Source organism: Schistocerca piceifrons, chromosome 4 (assembly GCF_021461385.2).
Source record: "Schistocerca piceifrons isolate TAMUIC-IGC-003096 chromosome 4, iqSchPice1.1, whole genome shotgun sequence".
Classification (NCBI taxonomy): domain Eukaryota; kingdom Metazoa; phylum Arthropoda; class Insecta; order Orthoptera; family Acrididae; genus Schistocerca; species Schistocerca piceifrons.
The window spans coordinates 370,789,846-370,816,346 of record NC_060141.1 but is presented as its reverse complement, the minus strand read 5'-3'; the positions used below and the strand labels follow the sequence as shown (position 1 = coordinate 370,816,346).

At 37.7% G+C, this 26,501-nt stretch overlaps 1 protein-coding gene across 1 annotated transcript in view; it reads right to left on the bottom strand.

The window, feature by feature from the left end:
- Positions 1–2,400: 2,400 nt before the first annotated feature.
- The window catches only part of LOC124795263 (uncharacterized protein C1orf112-like), a 127,541-nt gene continuing 103,440 nt past the window's right edge, over positions 2,401–26,501 (bottom strand). The window contains exons 12-13 of the mRNA XM_047259208.1: positions 17,713–17,940; positions 2,401–3,213 (exon numbers count right to left, since the gene is read on the bottom strand). Coding sequence (XP_047115164.1) covers positions 2,605–3,213; positions 17,713–17,940 — 837 coding nt within the window. The 3' untranslated portion in view covers positions 2,401–2,604. The remainder of the gene's footprint in view (positions 3,214–17,712; positions 17,941–26,501) is intronic.

The following is a 26,501-nucleotide window of genomic DNA, read 5'->3' as shown; positions in this document are numbered from 1 at the left end:
TTGGGGCATTGAACGAATACAAACACAAACTAAAACACACATACAATCTGTGTGTGTGTGTGTGTGTGTTCGTTCTCTTTTAATGGAGATGCGTTCTTTTTATACATGCCCAAATTTATAAACTGTAGAAACAAACACTATAAATACTTAAAAGAAATTGTTATAATAATGTGGAACAATTTAAGAACAAGGAAGAAATTAAACACCCATTTAGCCATTTAGATTTTTATGTTGTAACATGCTTGCTTGTGGATGCATACTGTATGTGTGTGTGATTTTTATAAATAACTTTGTAGGCATACATCTGTATTCATTGACAAGTTATCAATATTTTAATCAAATGACTGTATAAGACATGTTATATGACAAAGATTCTATACTATTCCCTTCAACATTCTAGATGATATCAACAGATAAGAAGTCAATTAAATTTGGTTTTAGTCCTATTATGATTACAGTAAGTTTATTCAAAGAAGTTACTGTTTGTGTGACACTTCATTTATTTGAACCTCTTAATAATTACAAATAGGAAAGATTTTACTTACTATTGCGAATACAGTCCCATAGCAAAGCCAAATATGTGGCTATTTAGATCATATGTTCTATGGAAAAGTGGGAGTCTAAATCATATTTCCACTTACAAACTAAACTGTTTCCAGTTGCACTACAGAGAAGGTTAGCGATTCCTAAAATCGAAACACATGGAATTATAAAATACACTGAGCTTGTGTTTGAGTTTTATGTAATTTGAAAACTGTCAGGGAAGTGCGGTAGCTACCCTTTTCTTACTAAGAGAACTATTTTTGGAGAATGAAATCACTCCTAATCTTCACTCATTTTCATCATTTCCTCTACAGTACATCACATAAAATCTGTGTACCTCTTATGTGAACTCTTACCTTAAAAATAGTCCTTTGTAATCACTTACATACACACAGAATGAAGTTGGAAAGATTTTGGTGGAACGAAATGTTGCCAACACGAACACTGTTTTATTCACGTCATACAATGGAAATCTAATACGAAGTTTTTTCTGGAGCTGATTGTTTGTTGAATATGACAATGTTGGACACAATGTTTTTGCAGGGCATTCACCTATAAGTAAAGATAATGTAATTTACAGCATGTTGCCTACGATGTTTTTTGTGAAGTCTAGATATCAGATTATGACGCCTTGATGATGACTCACACTCGAGCTATCTGTGTATGAGTCACAACTTGTGAGTGTCTCTATATTTCTTTTAATAATTTCTTGTACACTTATATGCCTTTTGCACTTTTGTTTTATTAAGTTTTTGAATCCCCTCAGTTAATGGAATCTCCTTGTTTACTTTCATTTTACATGGTGCTGTTGTTTTCCCCTTGTTGACTTTCTGACACAAACTCTTTTGGAATAGCCAGTTCTGCATTATAGTTCTACTCTTGCAATGAATCTTCTTGATATTCTGTTTGCAAAAGAAATACATTGCACTGATTACAGGAATTATTAAAGCAGGTCTGGAATTATTTATAATTTACAAAGATGAGGTAGATTATCATAATTAAATAAGTAATCAGATGTAGTTCTTTGAAAGGGCTGGCTTTTGTTAGTTTACAACTAACACATTGTTTTCTTTTTCATTAAAAACTTTATTCTGTACTTGCACCACAGGGCAGGGCAGAGTTGCGGTTTTCTCCAGATCTACAACATTTACTCAGTTCATAGAGTACAATATAAAACATAACATACATCACATTAACAAATTTAAAGTTTTTGTATGACTTTTTAAAAAAAAAAATAATTACCTCTTTTGCTTACAAATTAATGGAAAATTTTTGTATGTACCTGAGATTTAAATTATTCACTACATACAACCTTCATTACAATATAACTACACAGTTTTCTGTGCAGTATTCACACAAACCTGGTACTTAAATTGGCTTGTGTTATAGGTAAGCACTCGAGAAATAATGCCATCCAAAGGGACTTATATAACTGCTTTCCTTTCTTTCTTTCTACGGTACTTTTTCCTTTGTATAGTTAAGTCAAAAGGAGGAAGCATGGTTTAACATCTGGACAACAAAAATCAAAACTGCGGTATCTTCAAACAAATTGTTAGCTTGTACATAATTTGGATCATTATATTACTCATTACTCACAAATGTAATGAATTACTTACATTTTGAAACATAATGAATTCCTACAACACTAATCTACATCAGTCTTATTTCCATTTACTGATTTTACAGTAACTGAAGTACAATGATAATCCAGTATATTGAAACGTTGTTATACTAGTAGTAGTAGTAGTAGTAGTAGTAGTAGTAATAGTAATAATAATAATAATAATAATAATAATAATAGAGATTTAATTAAATATGAAATAGGTTGAGACTTTGCAGCAGTGATGTGTGTGTGTGTGTGTGTGTGTGTGTGTGAGAGAGAGAGAGAGAGAGAGAGAGAGAGAGAGAGAGAGAGAGAGAGAGAGAGTGGGTAGGGCGGAGTTTGGGCTTGGGCTTATAGGTGGGTGTAAGAAAGTATAAATGAGATTTATGTGAACTGGTTTGGGGAAATTTATAACACATGGGCTTATTTTACTAATAAAATTTTCATAATGTAATGCGTCACAGGAGTCCCTCCAATTGTGCCATAATGGATACTACCTTTGTCCTGGCAATTTCTGGCAAGCTATCTTCATCAAGCATATTAACTATTAAAGCTGTATCTGCCTCAATCCTGTCAAGAACTTCAGAGACATTCTGGGAACACTGATCAATTTTTGGTTTCTTGGCTTTTTGCTCAGTTTTTTCCTCTGCTACATCCTCAAAAAGTTCAGTTTTTTTGCACTTGTGGCAGAATTGCACATTTTTCTGGCTATTTAGATACTCATTTATATCTTTTGCATTTAATTTATTGACTTTCGCAAATTGTTTTTTAAGGAACATTGCTACATGACTCTGTAGTACATTACTTCGGCTTACAGAATTTATCACTATTTGTTCATGCTTTGTAACATATGCAAAGTAAGCAAAAACATCTAGTGATGCCTGACGAACTATTGAGCTTTCATCTTGCATCAAAGTGCCAAATAAAACTCCAATATCGAAGCAGACCTTCGGTTGATTAACATCACAGTCAAGAGTTTTTGATGCCAATGCTCGGAGTACAGGTAATATTTGCAATTTCATAGCTGATGAACCCTTCTCAGCTACTTCCTTCAAACCATTGAGAATCTGTAAAAAAATAATTGAAGATCATGAATACAATTAGTGCTGCTGAAGTTTTTACATGGCATTATTTACAAAATGTCTCATTTTACAAAGTACAGGATATATTTTTTTACAAAAAGTTTTTGGTTTATCATTCATCATAAAAAAGGAGAACATATGAAGATCAAGAATCTCAGATGGAACCACATGAAAACAGTGGTACTTCAACTGGCTTATGCTACAAAATAAAAACTAACTGTCTTGCTAATGGAACCAAAGTGTCCTAAGAAAATTCCATTTATTTACAAAGCAAATAGATATTAATTGAATAACAAAAATATTAAAGAAATTTAATAGTGTGTGTCATCCTCAAATTCCGGGATGGACTGATTCAGAAAGCTAGCAAGTTTCCTCCCTCTTTTGCTGTTCCTGACGAGGACTCGGTCCTTTTGTTATTTGGTGGTGGTCTCCTTCATTCCTAAAACTGTTAATATAAATTTGTGTTGGGAAGTCCTTTTTAAGATATTTGTTGTGAGCGTAGCCTTGTAAGGAGTGAAATGTGAATGGCAGTTCAGACAAGAAGGGAATAGTTTTTGAAATGTGCTACAGAAGAATGTTGAAATTTTGATGGGTAGATTGTATATCTAATGGAGAGATACTGAACTGAAATCGGGAAAAAAGAAATTTGTGGCACAACTTGATTAAAAGAAAGAATCAATTGTTTGGACACTTCTTGAAGCACCAGAGAATTTTCAATTTAGTAATAGAGGTAAGTGTGAACAAGTCAAGTCTGTGGCACCAAACATGTGAATAGCCTTCTTGCCTGACCGCAGATAGTGCAGCCCTTCACTTACTGTGGCACTAGGAGGAGGAGGAGGAGGAGGAGGAGGAGGGTGCTAGTTCACTGCCTTGCCAACTTTTACACCAGGAAAGATCCCCAGTATTCAATTTTATAGAAGGCTGAGTGGATCTGGGGCTGCCCTGGACGGACTGGAACAAGGACAAATCTTTATTTTTACCTAGAATCTCCAGGGCTGCAGTCTGCTCTACCCGTTAGACCATCACAACCATAATAGAGGCAAGCGTGAGAGGTACAAGATGTAGTGGGAGAGGAGTAATCGAATACAGTATGCATGTTCAAATGCATGTAGGTTGCAGCAGTTATACAGAGATAAACAGACTTCCACAGGTTAGACCACATGGAAAGACTAAACACAACAGCAGCTGCAGCAAGAAATAATTTATCAAAACTAACTTGTTGCCATAGAGAGATTAATCTGCGTTTGGCAGTTTGCAAACCATGCCTCTTGCCTCTAAAGATCCCACAATATACATCCAAAGGTGTAATCTCCAAAAATCAGTTGTTTATGTGAAATATGAAAAGTACATTATGATTGAGACTATATGTTAAACTGTGCATCCCACTTTTAACTGCGTGGATGAACTGGCTTTCAATCTGTAGGAAGGAAAGAACACATACAAAGGGGGAACAACTACTAAGGGTCAGTAATGTCTACATAAACCTTCAAACAGTTCTTCTGCTGAAGTCACCTACATGTTTTTACAGTTACCCTTTAATCCAAAATTTATGTCTCCAGTCTTTCGATGTCAAGAGGGAAGATAGTGGTGTACAATTCGTCATCACTTGGGTATATATTAATTTTTGAAGATAAATTGGAAACCCTTCAAGTGTTTCATTCTATGACATGTGACACCGTAAATTGTGACCTGTGACCTGTCAGTTGGGGAACTGTACACTGCTCCACTCTCAGTGCTAGAGAGAGAGAGAGAGAGAGAGAGAGAGAGAGAGAGAGAGAGAGAGAGAGGGGGGGGGGGGGGGGGAGGGCAACCTACATACAGTCATTATTTTTCACCCTTACCCTTTTCCATCATAAGCCATCACCAATTATGCAAGCCACCATGGTTAACTTGAAAGACTGCACCAGTGTGTGAACCACACCAAAATAATAATAATAATTAGAATACCAATAGTCAGTTTATGTCTGTATTGCTTATACTTATTTGGTAAATAAAAGCAATCTGACTGAAAGAGCCATACATTCAGCATATTGTTGTCACTTGCCTACCTCATTAAATTTTCTGGTAGTCAAGACACAGCATTAAAAGTGTGTAAATTCAGTACATTCGAAAGATATGTATTAGGATCCAACAATAACTTTACTAGGGACATTTTCAATAACAAAACATATGAAGGAAGAATGAATTTTCGTGGAAAACTGCAAGTCTCTGATGTTTCTCCAGTGAGTAGATTCAGTCCTGCAAAGTGGTTCTACAAATTATTCAAAACAACCACCAGCAGCTGACAGAACCTCTATACTGAGGAAAACAATCTTCAAAAATTTTAGGTCTGCGAGCAGGTGAATAGCAACCAAATTCTAAATTCATATTGAAATATTTATCATAATTGCCAGTAGTGCCCATGTATTTATTTTAGTAAAGATATCAATAATATCTAGTGAGATTATCACACATTCCAAATGTGAATTAATCTGGGTGAAGTCGAGCATCAAAGGTCTGTCAAAAATGGTAATACAATGCTTTTATAGACCGTCTGAGTCAGGAGCTGTAGTGGTAGAGAGCTTCAGAGAGAACTTGCATTATATTCTTAGTAATTTTACTGATTGTTCCACTGTAATAAGGGGCTACTTCAACTTGCCAAGTATAGATTGGGAGAGTTACTCTTTCGAAAGTGGTATCAGAGACGGGGATTCCTGTGACATTATTCTGAATGTCTTGTCTGAAAATTACTTCGAATAATTAGAAAGTAATATCTTGGATCTCCTACTAACAAACAGACATGAACTTATCGAATCAGTTAACATAGAGTAAGGTGTCTGTGATTATAGGGCTGTGATAACAACTACCAGGTGTACCAGTATGAAATTAGCGTTTTTTTTTTTTGTGAAGATGAAACACTAATTTTGAATTAAAAAGTAAAAACATTTTATTCAAAGTACTGACCATTGCTTTCTATACATTTTGACCACCTTTCTGGCAATTTGTGGACATCACACCAATAGAAATGTTCATCTTTTGAAGCAAACCAATCAGACACCCAATATTTGACTTCTTCGTAGGAATCGAAGTGTTCCTCAGCCAATGTGTGTCCCACTGATGAAAACAAATGGTAGTCGGAAGGGGACAAGTCTGGTGAATACGGCGGGTGGGGTAGCAGCTCCCAGCCAAGTGTTTTGATTGTATCCTGAATCAGTTTTGCTTTGTGTGCAGGTGCACTGTTGTGTAAAAAAATTACTTTGCCATGTCTCCTGGTCCATTCTGGTCTTTTTTTATCAATGCATAGTTCAAATTCTTCTTGCTGAATCGATCTGGTTTTGCAGTCAATGTTGATGGTTGTCCTAGATTAACCCATGATTTTTCCCGTTTAGGATTCTTAAAATAAATCCATTTTTCATTGCCAGAAACAATTCGATGCAAAATTGATTTTCTTTCATGTCTTTGAAGCAAAATTTGACAAATGGTTTTTCGGTTTTCCATCTGTCTTTCATTCAATTCATGTGGCACCCATTTTCCACACTTTTGGATCTTTCCCATAGCTTTCAAATGGCCAGAAATTGTTTGTTGTGCAACATCTAGCATTGCTGCCATTTGCTTCTGACTCAAAGTATCATCTACATCCAATATTGCTTGCAATTCGGCATCTTCGAACTTTTTTGGTGGTCTTGCACGTTCTTTATTTCTTACATCAAAATCATTATTTCTGAACCGTTGAAACCATCTGTTGCATGTTGCTTCTGATAGAGCATGACCACCATATGCCTCGACAAGCATTCGATGCGACTCATGCATCATGCATCTACAGTGTCAGTGAACTGGAAATGAAAGTGATTTGTGTTAGCAGTAACAGAACAATATTTTTGTTAGTAGATAGTTTTGTAATGGAAAAAAATAAAAGGTATTTATAAGATGTGGGCTATAAACTGAAAGTAGTAGTACATGCAGAAGAACATGGAAACAAGAGCAGATGAATGGCATTTTGGCCCTCCAACAACAGAAAAAAACATTCACGATTGGTGGGATGGTAAAAAAAAAAAAAACCTGAAAAAATATGGAAAAGTAAATGGGCAAATAGAGAACTGAATGAAAAATGGCCAAAACTAGAAGATGGCATAATGAAATGGATTCAAGGACACAGTCAAAATGGTATTAGAATTAATACAAAAATGATTCCATTATACGCTTGTAAGCTAGCGCTACAGTTGAACTAACAGACTTTAAGGGTGGATTTGATTGATGCTATAGGTTTACGGAGCATCATGGACTTAGCATGAGAACTAAAACCAAAATATTTCAGAAAATATTATCTTTTCATCGTTTTATTATTCAACATAGAAAGAAAACTAGTATGAAACTAAGCCAAAAAGTGAATATGGACAAAACTCCTCTGACATTTTATGTGCAGAGTAACAGAACTGTTGCCATGAAAGTGCTAAAAAAACTGTCACTGTAAAAAAAGGGACGTGAAAAAAATGCACTACACTGTTATCTTTTCATGTTTATCTGACGATACTAAATTTAATCCAATGATCACTTTCAAGCACAAAACAATGGCAAAATCTTCTGAAATACTGCCAGGTGGTGCTGCTCACATACGTGACCAGGTGTGGATGGATGAGATTGGTATGAAATTACGGATTAACAGAGTGTTGGGGAAAAGGAAAGGTACTTTAGTGAAGAAGAGTTGAGTTCTTGTGCTAGATCAGTTTAGCAGTCATTTGAACAATTTTGTGAAAGTGAAATTGAGACAGGGAAATACAGAGCTTGCTGTTATTGGAGGACTTACTTCACAATTGCAGCCTCTCGAAGTCTCGATAAATAAACCATTTAAAGTGCATATAAGAGAGGAATGGAACAAATGGATAGATGAAACCTAACATGAATTCATGCTGAAGTGCAATTCAAAATGACCTACAGTCAAACAAATGTGTCAGTGGATAAAACAGTCATGGTCTCGAGCGAGAGAAGACATAATTGTTAAATCTTTTAAGAAGTGTGACCTAAGCAATGCTCTCATGCACTGAAGACCATCTTATATATGAAGAATACAACAATGATGATGAAGAGGAAGAAGGAGAAGGAAGTCCATATGACGATTTTTAGGGGTTTTAAAGGTCAGTACAATTTTATAAACTAACAATTTTTTTTGTCTGGCCTTGCAATCTAATAATAAAAATGATATTTAAAAAAAAATTCCTTAAAGTTTAAGGTTCATCTTATAGTCCATAGCATCTTATAGTCTGTAAAATACTGTCAATGTCCCAACTATCCAACCAACACATAAAAAGGTTTACCCCTTTACTCATAATAATTTCATGCCCACTAATTTTGCTTACTTTCCTACTATAAATCAAAATGCAATAACAAATTTAAATTCTTGTTCCTGCACACACATGGAGCACAGTACCTCAGTCAGTCGGTGCCTAATAGCTCAATTATGAGCACCTAGCAGTTGCTAGCTGGTGGCACTCAGTCCTTAGTTCATCTTCACAAGAATAACAGCATGTAGCCACTATGTCAATCAGTCCATGGTTTGTCATTCATTTCACTAACATCTCTGTGATGTTATTACAGCCAGTCATACGATTACAGCCAAAGTGCGCAATTATGCTGCAATTCACTCTGTGGTTAATTATAAATTAGCAATCATCATATAAATTATTTGTGTGAATGTGCATTATATTGAGCAGCTATGTTATCAGATTTAAAGACAAAATTGTTCAGTAAACATTGCCATTGTTAAGGCATAAAGTGTAGATACTGGCAGTAGTAGTTGTTGTTGTTGTCTTCAGTCCAGAGACTGGTTTGATGCAACTCTCCATGTTACTCTATGCTGTGCAAGCTGCTTCATCTCTGAGTAACTATTGCAACCTACATCCTTCTGAATCTGTTTAGTGCATTCATGCCTTGGTCTCCTCTACAAGTTTTACACTCCACACTTCCCCCCAATACTAAACTGATGATCCTTTGATGCCTCAGATTGTGTCCTATCAACTGATCCCTTCTTCTTGCTAGTTGTGCCACAAATTCCTCTTCTCCCCAATTCCTTTCAGTACTTAGTCATTAGTTGCATGATCTACCATTCTAATCTTCAGCATTCTTCTGTAGCACCACTTTCTGAAAGCATTTGTTTGCTTCTTGTCTAAACTATTTATCGTATGTGCTTCACTTCCATACCTGGCTACACCCCATACAAATACTTTCAGAAAGACTTCCTGACACTTAAATGTATACTCGATGTTAAAAAACGTCTCTTCTTCAGAAACACTTTCCTTGCCATTGCCATTACATTTTATATCCTCTCTACTTTGGCCATCATCAGTTATTTTGCTCCCCATCTACTACTAATTTCCTCAGCATCACCTGATTTAATTCGACTACATTCCATTATCTTCGTTTTGCTTTTGTTGATGTTCATCTTATATCCTCCTTTCAAGACACTGTCCATTCCATTCAACTGCTCTTCCAGGTCCTTTGCAGTCTCTGACAGAATTACAATGTCATCAGCAAACATCAAAGATTTTATTTCTTCTCCATGGATTTTAATTCCTACTACAAATGTTTCTTTTGTTTACTGTACTACTTGCTCAATATACAGATTGAATAACATCAGAGAAAGGCTACAACGTTGTCTCACTCCCTTCTCAACCAAAGTTTCCCTTTTGTGTCCCTCACCTTGTAACTGCCATCTGGTTTCTGTACAAATTGTAAATAGTCTTTCGCTCCCTGTATTTGATCCCTGCCATCTTTAGAATTTGAAAGAGTATTCCACTCAACATTGTCAAAAGCTTTCTCTAAGTCTTTCCTTAATCCTTCTAAGATAAGTTGTAGGGTCAGTATTGCCTCACATGTTCCAACATTTCTAAGGGATCCAAACTGATCTTCCACATATCATACTGGCCTATGATACGAGAATTATAAAGGAACTGTTCAAAAAATTCTGGAACTTTCTCCATAAAATTTTTCTGTGGTTACCTTTTACTTATTGTGCATGGTCTCCTTCCAAATAATCTCCCCCACAACTGATACACTGCTCCCAAGAGCATTTCCACTTCCAGAAGCAGTCTTGATACACCTCTTGCTGCATTGTGCAAAGCACCATCTGAAAATTTACTTTTATCTCATCTATTGTTACAAATCTTCGTCCTTTCAACAGGGTCTTTCATTTTGGAAATAAAGTAAAGTCCAAAAGGGCCAGGTCTGGAGGGTATGGATGATGAGGTGTTTGTGCAACAGTCACGCTCCAACAGGGATGAATGTGTGGGTGTGTTATTGTGATGCAGGAGCCATGAATTGTATCGCCACACTTCAGGCAGTTTCCTTCCCACATTTTCTCTCAAGCGTTGCAATAAATCCTAATTGTAACATCGATTAACAGTTTGTCCCTGTGGCACAAATTCATGATAAACTAATCCTCCAAAGTCAAAGAAAAGTATCAGCATGGCTTTGACATTTGACCTGATGTGGTGAGCTTTTTTTGGTTTTGTAGAACTTTTTCCGACCCACTGAACTTTGTGACCATCATCATAAACATAGACCCATATCTCATCACCAGCTGTGATTCTCTTAAAAAACATCTTGTTCTCGTTTGTGAGATCCAGAAGCTCTACACAGATTCTGGTCTCTACTCATGAACCGCAGGACTAACTTGGCAGCAACAAGATAGATTCCAAGATGCTGTATCAGGATTTCATGACATGATCTAATTGAAATCTTGCATTCTTCTGCAACCTCTGGGCAGTCATTCTTTGATTGGCACACACAGTTTCATTGACATTCCCGACATGAGCATCGTCAGTAGAAAGGGTGTCCTGAACGAGTGTCGTCTGTGACTTCTGTCCAGCCATTTTTAAACAGTGTGAACCATTTGTAAGACCGAGTGCAGCTTAAGCACTCACGACTGTAGGCTTCCTGCATCATTTGGTGTGTCTCTGTAAAGGTTTTCTTGAGTTTCAAGCAAAATTTAATGCAGACGTGTTATTCCTCTAACTCTGCCATCTCAAAATTCACAAACTGTGCAAAACAATGTTCAACTCAAAACAGCACTGAACAATAACTAACAGACACACAACAATGAAACTTCCGACAGTTACACATTAAACACAGTCGTGTGCACTTCGAATGTTTCAGAATTTTTTGAATAGACCTCATTTACATCCACACATAAAGTTGATCAGCATTATCTTGTTTTGGGTATCAATAAATGTGAAAAGATTTAAAGTTAACCTTTACAGTATTATGTTCAATATTTAACTATCAGATTACTAAACCAAATAATTACAGGAAGAATGAAAGCAACAAGAGCAGCAGCTGAGTGCTGTAAAAACAGGTCAGTAATCTTACAACTGACAAAACATTCAGCAATTATTGCATTGCCCTTTTGTGTCCCTTTTGGCAGAGGAAATCAAGTTTAATATATCTTTGATACAGGAACACTGGCCTCAACAAATTGCACTGACTCCTGATTCTTTTCTGGCATAAAATAATGAATTCTAGACTCATCCACAACACCAGATCAGTAAAGCCAATCAGTTTGACTAGATATGGGCTCATGTCAGCAGATACTGCAGGCTATTCTGTTCTGTTGATTTGTGGAAGATGGTGTTTACAAGATGGGTCTGCTGTAGTTTTGTACTGTCATCTTGAGACACAAACCTGTTGCTGAAATGTTGACAGTAGGGCAGGATAATAGGTTAACAATCCAGTCATTGATAGTGATGTAGAGGTGTGCAACATCTCACTACACAGCTCCTGAGATGTGTCTTGTCGCCGCCACACTGTTCTGACAGTCATCCGTCATGTCATCAGACAAATCCTTGACTCACCAGTGAAGAGAACCTAATGCCAGTGATGCAGACTCCATGCCAGTAGTTCCCCTGCCCATCTTTTAGTATGCCACATTGCTGGGGGGTGGGGGTAGCTGCTGGTCATAACGATCAGCTAGAGGCAAAATTAATCATGAAAACATAGTTGCATGCTACCTGGATTGACCCTGCCCTCACATTTCCTCCACAAAGGCAGCATGCAATTCTGTTGCATTCTCCTTAGTGTATGTCTGACCTGTAATTTGTAAGTAGCACTCATCTGCCGGGATTGTCGACCATGGGTGAGCACTGAGAAACAGATCTTCAATGTTTTATATCTTATGATAATAAATATATGTCCCAGTGACACAGATATGGCGTACACCAATTCGGCAGACAACTTCCCATGTCAACAATCATTCTCAGCAGAAAGTGACAAAACATGCACAGTATTAGCTTGAAATGATCATTTGAAGTATCTGGACTGACTGAAAGGTGTATACAAGCTGCACGGTACTGTTCACAACTAGAAAAAAGTGCATGCTACTAAACTACCCTGACAATACAAGTTTACTTTTGCCTCCACTGCACGTGGTTGTACTTAGTGATTTCTTGTGATCAAAACAGATTTGGGAAAGATACTCTGATACGAGAAACACAAACTTTGCAAAGTCAACTTGAACACTCAAATTACTGATCAAAGTGTTCTTTACCACCCTCATAACTTGCATTGTTCATACTTCTTTTACCATAAACCTCTTTCTCAATTCTGTTTTCACCATATTCCATTTCTATGCCAGCCTGAGAAACTAGTGATTTTTGTTGTTGAAATGATTCCACCAACAAAGTGGATTTCCACAGTACTGTATTCCATACATATCGATTTATCCTCCAGCATACTGATGTCATGACCACGCATCAAGTTCCTGAAGTCACTATTGCCATATGGAGCACAGATTTCCAGAGAATGTTCATTTTTCCATATTACCTGCCCAGACAGCTGTGCGCAGTAAAGTGCTGCTTCCAGGATGGGGAGGAGTGCTGGCCTTGTATGAAGGGAAGGAAGATTAGGATTTAACGTCCCATTAACAATGAGGTCATTAGAGATGGTGCACAAGCTCAGATTGTTTTGTTAAGGATCAAAAAGGAAATTGGCCAGGCCCTTTCAAAGGAACTATCCTGGCATTTGCCTGCAGCGATTTAGAGAAATCATGGAAAACCTAAATCTAGAAGGCCAGAGGTGGATTAGAACAAACATCCTCCTGAATGTGAGCCCAGTGCGCTAACTACTGTACCACCTGGGTCAAATCTGCTCGCTGGTTTAATGTCTGAGGTTGGTAAGCTGGAGAGCCTGGTTGTGGTTTTTAGGTGGTTTCCCACATTCCACTAGGCCAGGCATGGGCAATTGTTTTGGCTCGAGGGCCACTTTATGAAAGCAGAAGTTAGCGGAGAACCACATCTTTTAAAACGATTGCATGCGTTAGTTAACTTTGCATTTCAGAAAAGGTATAAATTTTTACATAAAAATTATGACTGTCTTGGAGTGTTGTATAAAAACCATGTGGCCCCCAACTTGCACACATTGGCACTTGGTGAATAATGGGTTGGTACCAATGTTCCCCCTCAATTACACAATTCACAAGCGCTTAGAAAACTTTTGCTCACTTCCACATGAGTGGCCCAATAAGCAGACAAGTTGGGATACACACAGTCTGTCCCAGGAGGTATCGGAGTAGCGACAGGAAGGGCATCCAGCCACCCCTTAAGTTAAACATACGAAATGCATTAATATCCTTGCTAACCCTGTGCAGATGCAGGACAAAGGCACACGAAAAGAAGTAATTCATTTTTTTCATATTCCCCTGACTTAACATCCATGTTTTACATTTGGACGAAACAGAGAAATAGAATCCTCACTTTTTTTCTTAAATTTGAAACAGATAATGTCTAGTTGACACTGAAGGTTTGAATGCCCTGACAGAGATCTTTGCAGCAATGGAAGTATGCTTGTAAGTTGGCTTCATCTGTATTGAAATGATTAAATAAACCGAAGTACAAATGTGTATTATTGTATTTTTTAATATTCTAGTAATTAGTATTTAAAATTTGAAGGTACTAAGAAAATGAAATCAGCATATAGTGGTTAGTGAATTGATGTGATATTGAAGTGTCAGGATACAAAACTGAAAACAGCGCCTAAAAGATAAATTATTTCTTTCAAGCAACTCACAACAGAATGTGTTTCTGTTTTCATAAATATCTTTGCAAAATGCATGTCATGTAAACTATGTTTTGTTTTCACAGAAATCATATTAGTGAGAAATAAAAAAGTGCTTCAAAGAAAACTGTGTTTCATTTATTAAACTCATAGCTAGTGAAAGGTGAACAATAAAATCCCCCCATGGAGAGACTGATGATGTGGTAATGAAGGGAAACAGAAAAATAAAAGACAACAAATGCTGTCAACAAAAAAGCTTTCAATTCACGTAAAGCTGAAGTAGACACAGAAATGTTAAATTATTGTGATTTTGGGCATAAAAATGGAATAATTTCATAGCCCTGGCACAGCACTTGAAACAACAAAATTTAATCATTTTTTAATGCAACTGGAGACATTATTTGTCAAAAACAGCTCAGATTTGTTTGTCAGTTTGAAGAATAATAAATATTCATTAGCTAAAGCAAGACTGTTAACATTGTTCAAAGAGCGTTAAGAGCATCAAATAAAAAGATTAGTTCATGAGCAGGAGTCAGTTGATCTAAAACAGTCATTTGTTCAAAATGAAAGGTTATGCAAGGAAAAACCACGAGTAAAGTGTTCCTTCAAACTTCATGTTAGATAAACTCCCTGGCCTCACTCTAAAAAGTTTGGCTATTTCTCAACGTCACGTTTGATAAACTTCCTCGCCATACTGCAAATAGTTTGACTATTTCTGAAGTAAGTCTCATGACAGATGAAACGATGGAAATGTCCATATAATGAATTTTAGTCAGCTCCAACACAGAAATTGACACTGTATGTAAATCGTACATTCTGGTCACATAAATTATGTGCACAAACTGACAAACTAGAAAGCCAGCTCAGAGAAAATGGGAATATGACAACATTCTTATAGAATGTTGAAGAAGGATTAAAATGCCACATATATTACAAAAGGCACATTAGGTGCCAAATTTCTTTGTCATCCTTGACTTCTGTTTGACCTCAAGAACAAAAGAACAATTTATAACAACTCTTGGTTGAAATTTAAAGGGGACTTAGCATGTACTGATGCAACTGAAACAGTTAATTTCTATCGCACCTACCGCAAATTTTCTGAAATTTCCGTAGTTAATAAAACTCCAATAAAATGTTAAAAGAAGGAAAGCATCTAACGTCTCTCCAGTCTACTGTGTGCCTCATAGACTAGACCTACACAAACTGTAAATTGCGTAGCAAGAATTCCAGTGCATGTTAAACCACAACATTATTCAGCCATCTAAATAGCAATGGGCTAATCCTCAACTTATGATTATAAAACCAGATGTCAATTGTGTCTGAACAAATTACTGCCTTCTACATGCTGCACCCTCTAAGACTGCTAACCAGTTCCATGATAATGTTAACATGGGAATTTAAAATCTATGCCTCACATGTTAAAGGATATTTTGCATTGCTATAGTGTAAGTATGGAAGCTATGGGTTTTGTACTCCATTTAATATATTGTACCTGCTCTTTTTTAAATTATTTTATTTTTCTATACTTTCTATATTTTTGAGAATATGTTTGTTAAAAGCATACTATAAGATCCTGCTTGTGGAAGAAGATAAGCATAAAATGGCAATACTGACTACATTGGCCCCTAAGAATTTCATACCACTTGGATTCAGGAATGTACTTATTACTTTTTTAAGGATTTATTATCGAAGTGCTGCAAGGCTACCTGTTTCATTTACATAGTCCGCAGCTTGTGGTCTTGCGGTAGCATTCTCGCTTCCCGCGCACGGGGTCCCGGGTTCAATTCCCGGCGGGGCCAGGGATTTTCTCTGCCTCGTGATGACTGGGTGTTGTGTGTCTCTCATCATCATTTCATCCCCATCGACACGCAAGTCGCCGAAGTGGCATCAACTCGAAAGACTTGCACCAGGCGAGCGGTCTACCCGACGGGAGGCCCTAGCCACACGGCATTTCCATTTTTTTCATTTACATACATGACATTTTGATGGTATCTAGTTCAGAAGAACACTTGCAACATCTAATCACATTTTTTGAATTTCTTGTTCAATAGATATTTCCACTCACTAGTCATTCATCCAATTTCAAATATCTACTTGAACAACACTTCCTGCCAACAAATATCATGTCCTATTAACCTCTGCATTCAAACAGAAAAACAAGAATATTTCAGGGGAAGTACCCAAAGCAAATATTTCTACATCTGCAGTACTGTTGTATCAGCCATGTGGCTCCTCCATGATCAGTTTCATGACATGTATAGTAAGTCATGCCAAGTTGTGGCCCTTGTGTAACTCTTGTACAAGAAAGAGGCCATATTTGTGTTCTTTGGACATCTAATGTAGTTAAACTTCCTCAACTAAAGACATTTCCTCAGTGTTAGTTGAAACTGTCATCAGGAGCCAGTTTGGTACTCATTTTATGTTTTTACCTTTCTCATGAAGGGGAACTCGCTTCAGGGGTCTTATACTGCTGTCCAAGTTGGAGGTCGTATGTCTTTGAAGACTTTTATACATTTGCTGCTAGCCTGAACTTCATGACATTTAACTCTAAAGCCTTCCTCTCTTGTAAAGAATTAATGTTTTCTAATCTAGATCAGTGGCAGTAGCAGCCTCACAGAAATGATTACGATGTTCTATTTCCTTGCAGTCAAATCACATTTCCGGCAAGCGGTTTGAATATATTTGAGGCAAAACATTCTAAGGGAAAATCATTTAAATACCCTGACACTATTAAGTGTGAAAGAGCAAAGCTTATAAAACATAGCAGCATTCTTTTAAGGTAATAATAGTGAATTGAACAACATGAAGATTTATAAATATTTAACTTGTTTCATTATTAATTTTATAGTTTACTGAATATAACACAACACACATCACAATTTAATAACAAATTTTAGGCATTCTGCAGCACAGTTATTTATTTTACTACACTTCAGAAGAGCAGCAATCGTACAGGAACTCATTATTTATATAACACTATCAGTCTGGTTTATTAAGTGCAAACTGACAATAAATCTTGCATTCCTTTTTTTAAATAAACAATTTTAATATACTTTGTTATATACTTGGATAGTACTAAAAACTTTTTGCTTTTACCCTCAAATGAAATCTTTTATCTACAAACTAAAAACAAAATGAAATATTTTTAAATGGATTCAGAATATCATGTCAAGCAGGTACTTCTTTTGGCCATCAACAGACAAATAACAAAAAATAATAGTGAACCTGTTGACTCTGAAATACTATTACTTCTACTGTATTAAATTATTTGTAGTTACAACCAAAGAAGAGGAAACAAAAAAACTGTACACCTGGATAATAGCACTTATAGCGACAGACCTTTGCTGTCATTAATTACATGAAAATATTTTTTTATGTATGTAAGACATGATGCTCATTTATGTCCATAATCATTTTGCTAAGGCTACTTCTCTGCTACATATACACAAGGAGGAAATAACTTACCAGTAAGACGTGTGCATTGTTCGCATTAACTATTGATTTACTTGTTGCAATGACCAAAGCTTTAAGCAGTTTCATTACTGAGAATGATTTAGTATTATTCATTTTATCATCATCATCTAACGATGTTGTACACTTCCATAATTCAGTCATTTTTATGATGAGTGGAATATTAGAACTTTTGCTTATCTGGTCAGCAAGAAGATGCGGAGCAGCTGACAGCAAATACAGCTGAAAAAGCAGAAGCATACAGTTTCAAAGAAAATGGATTTGATTTTTTTTTACATTAGCTCAAAGGAAGGTAGGAAGGCTAACATTTAACATCCTATTACTAACTGGAATTTGGTGTACATAACATAAACCAGTACATATTCAATAAGTGGTGCATCTAATGATCATGTCTGGCATCTCCACTGATACTCCGCCAATGTGGCTGCACCTATAATACAGTTACCTGCAACAGTGAGACACAAGCCATCCATCTACGAAAGATTCATGGTTCATGGGAAGAAGAAGCAAGCTTAAAACTAATAAATTCTTTCTTATCTATATGCTAAAACAACATTAATTGTCACAGGACGTGGCTGAATGACACCAGATATCTATATGACTCTGATATCAGTTAAAATCTATATCTACTAATTTAGAGAACAGTCTTGTTGCCTCAAAGCATTTTAACATCTGTGCTGCACTCATTCACACAGCATTATCCACATTATCAGCAAATAAAGTACATTCAACTAAAATGTCATTTATTATCAGTTATACATAACAGGCACAGCACTGTACCTCTGCACATCATACACAGTGAATTCACTTGGTAAGTGCATCTTGAAGACAGATTAAGGCAAGCCACAGAATAGTCACATTCCCCCCCCCCCCCCCCCCCCCCCCTCTTTAGCAAATCAGTGTCTCTCTTATACTCTGTTAATTTTCAAATGATACTGATCACTTATATCAGCCAGATTCAGTGACAAGTCCAACCCCTGAGAAGGAATGATATTTCATCCACATCAACTGCCATTAGCTCTGCATTTGCTTTGACTGCAACTCTCTGTCATTCATTAGCAACTGAAGAGCATTTGTTCAAAAGTAGATAAATGCAAAAATGTAAATTTTTGAAGAAATGCATTTTCTAAACATACTGAAATACTAATTATACAAATAATATCATTTAACATTTATACTGAATTTGTAGGCCTGATTCCGACTGTTTGTTTGACTTTTTTAAAATTTTCATTGTTTATATGAGAGTAGAGGGACAAAGTTTCCAGGTTTTTTTCAAAAGGCAATTAATGCAAAGATGGAAGTTAAAAGTTTTGTTAATATCAACATTTGAAGTGATTTGTTCTTGTATCTTTTTTACCTTTGACATTCATTATACAGAAAGATACTTAATGGTTCATTTTGCATAGAAATAATGCACTACAATGTAAAATTTTTGTGTCACACTTTTCCATAAATGGTTTATAAGCAGAAGTGCAAAAGAGAAACAAACTTTACTGAAATACAACACAAAATACTGGCTGCAAGAATACTAAACTGGAAATCTATTGATCACTTTCAACAATGGCATTATAAAACTCTTCTTATACATTAAAATGCCTCATAAGTTTTAAGTTATCCTTTTTGGTTTCCATGCTGACCATGTCTTCCTTTTCCAAGACTGCTGCTTTCCTCAAGTTCTAGTTGCAGTTTCTGGATTTCCATACCTCAACCTCTACAATACTTCCATTGTTAAGAGACCAATACTGACAATACCTTCTTCTTAGACTTTTCATAAGCCATCACTCACTGAACAGTTATTCTGAACAACATCTTAGGTCAGAGGCCTTTTAGTACACTGACTTGAGATCCTTTGTTTCCCAATCTTTATTGAGTATCTTAGTGATGCCATGTTGTTCCAGCACTTCATAGTATTCAGTTGGTGCAAGAATATCTGGTAGTCATTTTCCACTCTACCAAACACATTGTCAGGAAGCATATAACTGTGGCTACAAATAGGGCAGTAATGTACCAATTAATGAATTTTTCTGCTTTCTTCCGTGAAGGCCACTAGCGTGCACATCATTAGTGCATTTTTATTTTGACTGGTACAGTGTTCAGAAAATAAATGAACTTCATTTGGGCCCTTATCTGGCTGGGATGTCTCAAGGTTGCTAAGAAGATCCAACAGAGCAGAGGCTGCTTGGCTGCATCCTTTCAATCCTTCTGTTTCAAGCCAAGTATAAAATGCAATCTTTCTCTGTGCTGGGGAATGAATCTTAATGCACAAACTGTATAGCCAAACCTGTCTTTAACAGAATACTTCCCCTACAGAGAACTCTGTTACTGGCTGGTTCTGTGGTATATTAAAACTACTTTAACCACATTAATGCATAGAATGTTTTTGCACAGAGTTTGTGAAACCTGTGGTTTATTATTAATTGATCCTTTGTTCCCAGATCTTGTTCTTTTTTTTAAATTTCAGTATACCAATCTTGCATGTTGGGCATGTATATTTAAGGGAGTTTTAAATGACAAAACTGTACTTTGATAAAGACCTGGTGCTTCCCTTTTTGAACGGAAATGTTTCCACATTTTGACTCTATTCAACTCGGATGGTAAACTTCCTCTTTTGGCCTTTTTCCTTGAATAGTGGTTATCTCTACAGCTATATGTTTTGATATCATTCTTTACAGCTCTTGTAACTTCCATATTTTTAATAGTGCTGCAGTCCCTCCCTCAGTAGCTTCCTGTTACATGAAATTTACAAGTCAAATTTGAGAGTCTGTCTTTGGACATCTCTGATGTTGCCTGAAATGTTGCGACACACATGGTACTGCCTGGTCATATTTTTTTCCCTTTTGCTATATTTTATCGAAACAGTATTCTTGATTTTTGCTTCTTTCTTGGTGTTCCTTTGTTTTGGTGATGTGATTACCACAGAATTTAGTAATAATTTATCCTGGTCAGTTTTATTTAAGTTATTTACATGACAATAAAAACTGTCATATCATCATAACTGAGATCAGCTGCTCTGCATTATTTTCTTCCTAAGGCTTTCGGGTTCACTGGTATGCCTGGTGGCCGATCTGTTTCAACAGGTTTCTACACGAAACTCTCTCACATCATCATCAACAATGATGCCCTACATTTTTATCCCCCCTTCAGGTTTCTCACAAGCAAAGCACAGTTTGCATTTATCAACTTTTGCTTTAACTGGCTGAGAGCAAATACCAAGTTCTGTAAAAACTCAAAGTTTTCAAAACCTTATAACAACAGAAAGTACTAGATTTTGACCAAAGTGTTTCAATAAGTCATACATGGCAACAAGCTTGATTTGCAACCACAAAAATACAAACTTCAAAAAACTGAAGATTTATTGTCTTTTTAGTAAAAGACTCCACAACTGTGAAAGTCAGCTCTCCAGGTAATCATTCAAGCATGCAGAATCACAATCATTAATATGAAATTATATTGAAAAGGTACATCTTTCTTGTGGGCACAATTATGAAATGTTATCTACTTCAGACTACTAGAGAAATTGCTTCCTAACACGTTCAACATGGAGTTCTATCCACAATATTCATATAAAAACATATGAAATTAGTATTGCATAAGCTTTCTTTGCTCACAGCTTCCGAAAGCAAATAGAAAGATGACTTTCCAATAACATAGAAAGTAATTAATTTTTTTGGTTTTCAAGATATAATTTGGTTTTACTTTAATCTTGGGTTGTTCCCAAAGCTTATGCTGGTACTGTTCAGTATCCTTTCTGTAAGAGACAATATTGTATTAGCTTTAAAATTAACTAAATCTACTTAACAGCAATTTGAAAAGGATAGATTGCTACTCAGTACATACAGAAGGTGTTGGGTGACAGGCAGACACAGACCACAAGCTATCAGCTGTCAGTCATGACACACACACAAACACACACACACACACACACACACACACACACACACACACACACACACATTCACACAAGCGTAGCTCATGAACTGATGCTGATTATTGTCTCTGGGCCCTAAAGTTCCAACTGCGTCAGTGCTTGATGTGATTAACAATCTTTGTTGGGGTTGATAGTGGGGGGTACAGAAAAGTTGTGGGATAGGGGTGGAATAGCAGGAAATGGGTAGGGGAAGAAGCTAGTGCTGTTTCTGGGTGTGTGAAGGAATGTGGTGGGGACACGATAATGGGCTGTTTGACGCAGCATTGGGAAGCTGTGTAGAAGGGGGGGTGGGGGGATGACGACAAAGGGGAGAGGAGAGGTGAGGAAATAGCGAAGGTTAAAGGGACTATGCATGTGCATTGGTGGTATAGAAGGTATATGTAGGAAGCAGGAACGGGTCTAGGAAGTTGGAGGACATAGACTAGTGAAAGTTGAGGCCAGGGAAGTTACAGAAATGAAGGATATGTTGCAGGAAAAGTTCCCATCTGCACAATTCAGAAAAGCTAGTATTTATGGGAAGAATCCAGATGGCATAGGCTGTGCAGCAGTCATTCAAGCACATTGTGTTGGGTGCCATGCTCAGCAGGCGGGTCGTCTTGCTGTCTCTTGGCCACAGTCTGACAGTGGCCATTCATATGAACAGACAGCTTGTTAGTGGATATGTCCACATAGAGTGAGGCTCAGTGGTTGCAGCAAAGTTGGTAGATCACACACCTGTCTCACAGGTGACCCAGGGTTCGATGGGGTAGGAGAGGGCTGCCTTACTATCTTTTTAATTTGAGCACTTCATTCTTGGCCTTCCTGTCCTACTGTTTCCTCTTGGTTCTTGTACATATTGTATACTACCTTTCTTCACCTACAGCTTAACCCTATTTTTCTCAGTATTTCCAATATCTTGCACCATTTTACACTGACGAATGCTTTTTCTAGGTCAACAAATCCTATGAATATGTTTTGATTTTTTCTTCAGTCTTGCTTCCATTATCAGCTGCAATGTCAGAACTGCCCCCCTGTTGCCTTTATCTTTCCTAAAGTCAAACCTACCATCACCTAACAGATTTTCCAGTTTCTTTCCCATACTACTTCATATTATTATTGTTAGCAATTAGGAAGCATGAACTGCTTAGCTGATTGTGCAATAATTCTTGCAGTTGTCTGCTCTTTCAATCTTTTGAATTGTGTGGATGATGTTTTTCCTAAATTCTGATGGTATATTGCCAATTTCAAACATTCTACACACCAACATGAAAAGTAATTTTCTTGAACTTTCCCCAATGATTTTAGAAATTCCAATCACAATGTTATCTATCCCTTCTGCCTTATTTGTCTTCCAAGTTCATTTAAATTCTGATTCTAATACTGGTTCCCCTAGCTCTTCTGTATCACCACCTGTTTCTTCTACTACGTCATCAGACAAGACTTCCACTTCACAGAGGCCTTCACTGTACACGTTCCACCTATCTGCTCTCTCCTCTGCATTTAACAGCGGAATTCCCATTGCACTCTTAATCTTACTATCTTTGCTTTTAATTTCACTGAGGGTAAAGGTGTAGCCAGTCCTTCCGACAGTCACTTCTTTTCAAGCTTTTTACATTTTTTATGCGGCCATTTTGCCTTAACTTCCTTACAATTCCTGTTAATTTCATTCCTTAGTGAATTGTATTTCTCTATTCCTCAATTTCCCTGAACGTTTTTGTACTTCCTTCTTTCAACGATCAGCTGAAGTATTTCTTGTATTACCCACGGTTCTTCACAATTACCTTCCTTGTTCTTATGTTTTTCTCTCCAACTTCTGTGACTGACCTTTTTAGATATGTCCATTCCTTCCAACTGAGCTATTCACTGTCACCGTATCTATAAAGCTTCAGAAAACTTCAAGCACATATCTTCATTCCTTAGGATTTCTGTATTCCAATTTTTATTGCACTGATTCTCCCTGGTTAGTCTCTTGAATTTCAGCCTACTGTTCATCATTACTGAATTGTGATCTGAGTCTATATCTACTACTGAGTATGCCTTACAATTGAACTTCTGATTTCAGAATCTCTGACTGACCATGATGTAATTTAACAGAAATCTTCCCTTATCCCCCAGCCTTTTCCATGTACATCTCCTCCTCTTGTAATTCTTGAACAGAGCATTCCCCTGCTAAATTTTCCTTCCATGCTCTACACCTCTTCTGCAAGCACACTACCCACTCCGGCAAAGATCACTGCTCACCTAATACACAGTCAGAGTCAGGCCTTACCACGTGATGATGACCAGAACACCAATTCAGTAATAACATGTCCACCATGGCTGTGTGTGTGTGTGTGTGTGTGTGTGTGTGTGTTTGGCTAATAATATGTAGCAGTCTTTCTCTAATGTGCGTGTCTGTCACTCAATATCTATTCTAAGTGGTGAAGAGCACCACTATCCAATTCCTATCCTACCCACTGTGTTGCTCCTCGTCAACCTTCATAACACTCAGACCCTGCCTAGAAGATCTTTTCAACTTGCCTCATCCCCCAAAACTTCCTATCAACACTCCAAATCCAGGGTCTAAACAATCCTGGAACACTGTTATTAAACTTTCCACCAAAATTCTCAGCCCCGAAGAAGTTTCAGACCTATCCGTTAGCCCTACATCCAAATTTAACCATACTGGAGTCGTCAAAGACCTACTCTCCCTACCCTGATCCCTGCAATTGAAACACTTCTCTGCCACCAATCCCTCCAATCAAAGCCAACCTAATTCCAACACTGAATCCTGCCTCTCCCAGTTCATACCACCATCCAACCATGATTCTTCCACCCAACTGCTCCCTAGTCACCTTCCAAGCATTCCTTACCTCCAACTTGGGCTCACCACCCTTTCCCGGGTTCCTTCCTAAGAACACCAAGTATTCAGTAGAAGAAAGATCTAATCAACCTCCCTGCTAACATAGGCTCCACCACTGCCATGATGAGTCATAGTGAATATCTTGCAGAAGGTGTCTGTCAATTGTCTGACTCATCCACCTATAAACTCTGCCAGAGTGATTCCATCCCAGAACTCCAACAATCTCCAATCCCCACTTAAAGTCTTAGGCCCTTCCCAGAACCTCTCCCCGGAATCCATTTCCTTCCTCACCCCTGTGACATCTCATATGCCCACCTTCTACATGCTTCCCAAAATTCACAAACCCAACAATCCTGGACACCCCACTGTAGCTTGTTATTGTGCCCCCACTGAAAAGATTTTGGCAATCACTGAACGACACCTCCACCCAATTGCTGGTAATCTAGCCCCCCATGTCAAAGATACCAGCCACTTTCTTCAATGACTCTCCACCACCCCCTCCCCTTTACCTCCTGGTTCCCTACTAATCACTATCGCTGCCAGTTGCCTATACACCAGAATCCCTCATGCCCATGGTCTTGTCGCAACTGCACACTGCATTCCTCAATGTCCTATGGACTCCACACCCCCTACATTATTGCTCATATACCTAACTAACTTTATCCTAACACAGCACTAGTTTTTCTTTGAAGGGAAGGTATACAAATAAATTCACAGCACAGCCATGGAAACCTGCTGAAAGTTCCATCAAGGCCAACTACAAAAGAGTGCCACATTAGTCACCCAGTACCACCCTGGCTTGTAACAACTCAACCACATCCATCATTATGGCTTTGATCATCAATCATCATGCCCTGAAATGAGGGATATCCTACTCATCCCTCCTAAACTGGTGTTCTGTTGCTCACCCAACCTCCACAACATCCTAGTCCATCCCTATCCCACTCCCAATCCCAACCTCTTGCCACAGGGATCATATCCCTGTGGAAGAACCAGGTACAAGACTTGCCCAATCTTCCCACCCAGCACTTCCCATTTAAGATCCATTGCAGGCTTATCTTATTCCATCAAAGGCCACCAGTGAAAGCAGTCATGTTGTATGCTAGCTCTGCTGCAATCATTGCAAAACTTTTTATATTGGTATGACTACGAACCATCTGTCCACTAGGATTAGTGGTCACTGCCAAACTGTGACCAAGAGCAAAGTAGACACCCTGTGGCACGACATGCAGCTGAATGTAACATGCTTGATATCAATGGCTGCTTCACACCCTGGGTCATCTGGATCCTCCTCTCTACCACCAACTTTTTGGATCCTCCTCTCTACCACCAGCCTTTCTGAACTGCACAGATGGGAGTTAACTTACAGCACATTATCCCAGCCTCAACCTGTGGTAACCTACTGCCCTCACACCCTCCACCCAACAGTTTCTGCCCCCTCTGTCCTGTCACGTTCTCCCTCTTCACATCCCCTCACCCTCATTATGTGTCGCCCTCTGTGAATGCCCCCTACTTTCCCTTCCTTTACTCTTCTCCATTTCTACTCCCCATTCCCCCTCCTGACACTGTGCCTGGCAGTCTTGTCAGGCCACCATCTGGACCCTGCATATCCCACAGTGCTCTTCTCTCTCCACACCCATAACCCCCCCCCCCCCCCCCCCCTCCCAGTTTCCTCTCCCTACTCCAGACTACTATTCAAATGACGGTCACATTTCGATCCGGTCGGAGTACCAATGGTAGAGCTCATGTGGTGTGCTTGCTTGTGTGAATGTGTGTTTTTTGTTTTCTTTGCTGAAGAAGGCTTTGGCCAAAAGCTATCATCTGTAACAGCCTTTTTGTTGTGCCAGTTTGAAACACAATGGGTCATCTTTCCTGTTAGAAGCAATCTATTCCTTTCCTAATATTGTTGGTATTCCAACAGGGAGTTTCCATTGTCTGAGTAGCAATCTATCCTTTTCATATTGTTGTTATTCCATCCCAGATTTTCCAGTGTCTGATTCTGCCTACATCTACTTAAAATATTAATATACAAAT